Raw genomic sequence first — 6,103 nt, forward strand, 5'->3', positions numbered from 1 at the left:
AGAGGGACTAGAGGTCAAAGTTCCAGCATCAAGGTAGTGCACAAATACCTTTGTATTCTTCAAAAGCCACACTTATTTTGGCTTAAAGGGCTTATTCAAGTGCTCTGTGCTCTCTATTCCCCTCTGGTACTCACCTTCAGTGGAACTTTCAGAAGTCCAAGAAAGTCTGACTCGGTTTTGAATCGAGATGGGCCATCAGTGGAACTCAAGCGCTTTATCCGGCGCACTACCCTCCTGCTCAGGCTGGGGTGGATGTGAAGGGAGATGCCGTGTCAATAGTTTCACCTCCACCAGTGAAGTTTTCTGACTGAAGTCATAACATGGTAGATTACCTTCACAATCACAAAATGTTGACAACTAATGAGATAAGATACGAGTGGAGGTGGAATTTTTTTGGCCAGAAAGGTGGATGTATGTGCTAGAGGTGTGGAACTCGGTAAATGTATTTCTGTAAGCCTAGATATACCGGATGTCAGGTGAGTAACTTTTCCCAGGCATTCTTACGTTTTGGCCCCCTGCCAGCTGGTTACTTTGCCCAGATCCTGCAGCAAAGAGGACTCCTGTGCTTCGTTCCTGCAGCAGGATAAGAGGGCAGTGGTATCATCTCATGACGTTTAACCATGGACTTATTTTGGTGCTTCTCGGTTATATGCACTGACCTTTGCCATTCTTAGCATCCAACTATTTTCTCACACCTCGAGGCTCACAAATGATTTTGTGCATAATTGAATGTAATTAACAAATAAACAGCAGACAAATTAGCCTAAGAGGTTAGACTTGAACCTGAGGGCTTGGTATCATGTAATAGCATTGTGACAGTCAACAACACCTCCACAAAGCAAGTTTTTCAAGTCTGAGCCCGAAGCCTTTCAAAAATTGCAGAATTATTATATTTGTATTGTCACTGTCCAGTTCTATGAAAATTGTTAGATATCTCGAGGGTGAAGATATATCGGAGGTAAGATGATATGGATATCATATTGCTGTGTGATAACACTTCGTTATACTCAAAATAATTTACATCCATTTAATAATATCTTTGTGGTGTGACAGTTTACTGCCCCCCCCCACCCTGTGCACCAAATCCTTAATGTACTTCACTTACTCTCATAGGAACAGGCACCATGTGAACTCACCAGATATACAAGCTGAACACGCTGGAGTTTACATCATTAATCCTCCTGGTGTTCATCGATGGGTTGGACATGAGAAATTGTGAGATGACATGGAGTATGAGGGTATAGTTTGGGGAAGGAGGTTGGGGGAGGGAGGAGTAGAGAATAGCAGATAAGTAAGATGCAAACCGGCTAATGACCAAACAACTTGACGTATAACTGATTTTATGCGAAACAACAGAGCAAAGGCTGCACAAGTTTCAGCGAGAACAAATTTGAATAGAAGAACTGTAGATCTTCTGTAATGGTAAATGGATTTAGCAGAACAAGGGTGATTTAAAAGAGAGTGCCGCTTAGGTCTTGTTTTTTACCCTGTGCAGAGAAATTACTGATACTGTAGATATTCCACACCCCATGGCAAAAGGAACTTTTGAATAAGGCTATACAACTTCTATTAAAGTGAGTTGTATTCACGATTTTTCTCGCCATCATCTCCTAAGTTTTCATGCAGATATTAATAAAATCAAGCTTACAACACACATGTTCCTCACATGTAAAAGGTGGCATTCCATTCTGGGTTCAAACAGCTTTTGCAAGTATCCGTGCGATCAGGGAGGACCTCAATGAGTGACTCGCAAGAACTGAACTCACGACTGAGCCTTGGTGCCTCGACTCCCTGCGTCAACCCCACTGTGCAGAATGGGTCACTTGAGCCTGTCGATCGAAAGGTTGGAATTGCACTACTTATTCCTCTCTGTGAAGCTACAAGCTTTCAAATTGACATTACTTCCAACCAATGGGACTCAAAAAACATCTCAACAAAAACCCAAAACCTGTGAGATGTCACCTCACAGCATCTCATCACTGATGTTGCCTCTAAAATGCATTGCGATCAAAAATGGAGGCCTACCTTTGAGTGTCGATGGAAGAAAAAAAACAAGAAACTGAAAAAAAAATCCCAAAAACTGTCAACAACTTCAAATCCCCTTGGCATTCAGACCTATGCTCCTGTGCACTTTGGGACAGCTTACCATTGAGATTTTTGGGAGTCAGGTTTTCAGCTTTCAGGACAGTTACTTTGAGGTTGTGTGCTGGTGCCTGCAAGAATATTGTGCAGACACAGTAAGGAGGTTCAATCACCTTACTTTTACAGTTTCATGCTTCACCCCTTTTCAGAGTTAGGATGTGAAGGTCACATAGGCAGCATACAGTGAATAGTAGACAAGGCTTGATTTGCAATTTTCACATACTAATAATGATGCTATAGGTATGTACCTTCTTCTGCTTGAGGCTCTGTACAAAATGCTGGTGATCTACTGGACACTCAGCAAACACCTGCCCAAGAGTAAATGTACACAGTTATCAATTTACCATGAGAGTTGCCACACACTACAATTGAGTTAACATATGTTGTAAAGTTCTTCCACATTTGTTGCATTATTTCAGGTTTTTTTTAAATTTATTTAAAGCAATCAGTTTTATGGTGGAAGTTTGTTTTCAACAGTCAAACAAGGTGACTATATTTACTGGATAGGCTGAGAACTATCTTCCAATCAGGAGGCAGAAAAGCCACCCATCCTCACCTTTGACTGGAGGAAAATTATTGGCTTGCCCATTCAGCCTAATTGGTTCAGAACAGTGAAAATAATAATATAAATTTAAAAAAAACTCCTTTACGAGGTTTGCAGTGCAAGAGGTTTGGAATCACTTTCAATGCATTAAACAAGAGGGATGAAAAAAAATGTAAACCTCAGTAGTGAAGGTGCCAAGAAAGAGGTTGAAGAAAAACAGAGCAAACGTGGAGAGAGGTCAGAATAAATCTACACAAGGAAGAGGATACGATTACAGCTCACCTGTTGTAGGTATCCCAGAAGAAGTGTGCGCTCCGTCTTTGGCAGGTTCAGTTGATGAAGAACAGTGTACACAGCTTCTTCATACAGGAGCTCCTGTGATCTCACAGATTACATGTACAGGTCGCAGTGAGCAATACATCTTCACCAAGTTAACACAAGTCTTCAGCTTATTTCCAGAGAGCAACCTGCATCACAAAAGCCAGGCCTAATACGGCATTTTCAAAATGATGTATGAGTGCTAAGTGAGGCCTTTTGTGCATGCGCTATGTATGTGGTTACACTGACTTGGTTCTGCTTACCGGGCACTTTTAACCTGCCGTTGCTGGCGTGAAATCTGTGATTCAAATAATCTTTTAAACATAATTTTCAGTATTTATACAAGAGAGTGGAAACTTAAAAATGGATAACCAATATGGTTCTGTTCCTGAATGCAAATCAGGCTTATGAGAATATAGGAAGACGAGAAATATCCGTGGATGAGAGGAGTCAAGTTCGTAGCATTTCGTTTTTGTACAATTAGCTCATGGCAGTCATGGTTGTAACACACATGCACGCACACAAATGGATTCTCACTTCTCCTTTCACCAATGTATGCAAAAATTTCATATAATTTATCCTGTGGCCATGGAAGCAAACAAAAAATATATATTTATAACGGCCCTCACAGCTCCTACTCCCACCCCTTCCTTCCAAACATAATCATAAATATAAGTATTTTTCAACTTCCTTGTGCATCGACAAGCTTCCCATCAGATATGACCTTCCCATCGGTATTATGAAGCACCAGGTTTGGTTAGAACGTGCCCATCTATGAACCTTTGGTCTTTCACCGGCCTACATCGTCGGGAATTTTTGCAGTACGGGTTGTAATATGTCAACTTTTCAAACGAGTTGATCAGGAAGTTCTCCAAATATTTTGTTGTGCAGAGGCACACCCCTTTCTCGCAGGTATGTTTCTGCGAGATATTGTAATAAGTGAATGGTGTTAGTGGTTTCTTGTTTACCCTTGGAATCTCACCAGTCATTGGTGTTAACTTTTTTATTGTGCTATTTAAAGCTTGAACGATATACATCCAGATCCGCAAGGGCCAAGTGTGTGAGAAACTCGCCAAGGCCAGGAATTGAGATGTCTGCTCTGATTAATGCTCATACTGAATGACTTTGGCTTTTGCTTATAATAAACCTTATTGATGGACGTCAAGGAGTGATACTGAATTCCGTGGACATTACAGTTTCCGAGTATTTTCGGCTTCTTTAAAAGTTTTTCCAGTCACTCCATGCTACAATCCTTAACTCGCAGGTATGAAATACGTCAAGGGCCGCCCGGATGAATGTCCTCACTCAAGGTATCTGCGCGTGTGCACCAAGCAATCTGGGGTGGACTATGCCATTTTGAAAGTGCTGTATTGTTTGTGTTTAGGAAAGTTATAGAAATAATTTGGGGCTACTTGTTGGCTTACCATATATTGCAGCTATGGGACAGCTTCTCCCAAACAAAATACCATAATAAGGAAATAATAACAACAATAACTAGAAAGGCACTCAGTAGAGTGCATACCTCTGTCGGACTGAACAGTTTACATTGTGTATCTCACTGATAGGCTGAATCTGAATCCGGACCAAGGCAAAATCGAATCGGCTTGTTCTTGTCACCGAACCAACTCATCCACCAAGTTTTGTCATAACTCGTCCACAACTTTTCGAAATATCGTTTTTGGCTCCATCTCTCAATGGTGAAAAATCATTCAAAAATTCTCGGATCAGGATCCGGACTTTCATCAAAGTCGAATCGATTAGTCCTTGTCACACATCCAACCTGTCCACCAAGTTTCGTCCGAATCCCTCCATAACTTTTTGAGATCCTGTGCTCACAGACAGATAAACAGACAAACAAAACAGGGTTGAAAACAACCTCCATCCACCTTCGGTTGCGGAGGTAATAATGAGAATAATAAGAATATCGATAAAACAACAATCGAAGTTGCAATGATCATAATGACAGGATTATAAGGAAAATGAATCGCAATATGATCATTGTTGAGATAGTAAGCACAATAAAAGATGCATGGAAATGAAATCAGAAATATACTTTATTGACATTAACTGCATATTTGCGGTCTATTCTTGTAAGAAATGTTTTTATAAATACCATGGGAGTATATTTCATATCTGCAAACCAGCTGAACATCCCTTCCAATGGGGGACACCCGCTGCACAACATGGTTCTTATTTTTTTTAAAAACCCATCTCTCATTACATTTCTATCAGATTCCAGAAATCAGAAATAATGAAATTATCAAAACGATCTCCTTCCTACTCACAGTTCAGCAGATTTGCAATTTTGAGCTGAAAACCGAAGACCAACTTCATTAAAAAGAGCTCAGAGGCAAGAATGTTCAGCTGTTTTATCACCATTATCATCATAATATAATACTACGATTATTTCAGTAGCCCCAATAATGCCCATGTCTTGGCTGGCTTGGGACCTTAGGGTCTTGAGCTGGAGACTCTATCTGTTGAATTAACACCAGGTGGGGTTGACTCAGCCTGTCATCCATCCAAGGTCGACAAAATGAGTAACAGGGTACTGGGGTAATAACCATTCAGTCACCTGCGTCGGAGTGGCGGCCCATCCAGGACTGTACACCTTGCCAATGAAACTGCCTTGGCAGCCCCTATGCACCTTACGGTGTGAAAGGAATGGTATTATTATTATTATTATTATATATGAACACACACACACACACACACACACACACACACACACACACACACACACTCATACATATCAATAACCATTCCTTTCCTGTCGTAAGGCGCATAAGGCTGCCAAGGCAGTTTCATTTGGTTACTGAGTACAGTCCTAGACGGGTCGCCACTCGAACACAGGTTACCCCGAATGGCTATTACCCCAGAACACTGGTACTCATTTTGCTGACCTCAGAAGAATGACTGACTGAGTCAACCCCATCTGGTGTTATTTGAGCAGCACGACAGCGGATTAAATCAAGACCCTAAGATATTAAGCTAGACACCTTAAGCATTAAGCCAACACTCGGTGCCCATATGTGTATATATATATATATATATATATATATATATATATATATATATATATATATATATATATATATA

The 6,103-nt window shown here is 40.7% G+C and overlaps 1 protein-coding gene across 7 annotated transcripts in view; it reads right to left on the minus strand.

Annotated features, from left to right (window-relative positions):
- Positions 1 to 6,103, minus strand: part of LOC147012008 (BAI1-associated protein 3-like) — a 176,012-nt gene that overhangs the window by 109,611 nt on the left and 60,298 nt on the right. For 6 of the 7 annotated variants that reach the window (XM_085856531.1, XM_085856530.1, XM_085856533.1 and 3 more), the window contains 7 exons: positions 2,969 to 3,061; positions 2,391 to 2,450; positions 2,147 to 2,213; positions 1,667 to 1,829; positions 1,137 to 1,181; positions 505 to 573; positions 135 to 243 (listed from right to left, as the gene is read on the minus strand). In XM_085856531.1, the coding sequence (XP_085712657.1) occupies positions 135 to 243; positions 505 to 573; positions 1,137 to 1,181; positions 1,667 to 1,829; positions 2,147 to 2,213; positions 2,391 to 2,450; positions 2,969 to 3,061 (606 nt within the window). Of the gene's footprint in view, positions 1 to 134; positions 244 to 504; positions 574 to 1,136; positions 1,182 to 1,666; positions 1,830 to 2,146; positions 2,214 to 2,390; positions 2,451 to 2,968; positions 3,069 to 6,103 lie in introns of all 7 variants that reach the window. The other variant, XM_085856535.1, reaches the window with a different exon arrangement.

The sequence above is a fragment of the Eptatretus burgeri genome, chromosome 15 (assembly GCF_056783735.1).
Source record: "Eptatretus burgeri isolate ZD-2024b chromosome 15, Ebu_testis_v1, whole genome shotgun sequence".
Classification (NCBI taxonomy): domain Eukaryota; kingdom Metazoa; phylum Chordata; class Myxini; order Myxiniformes; family Myxinidae; genus Eptatretus; species Eptatretus burgeri.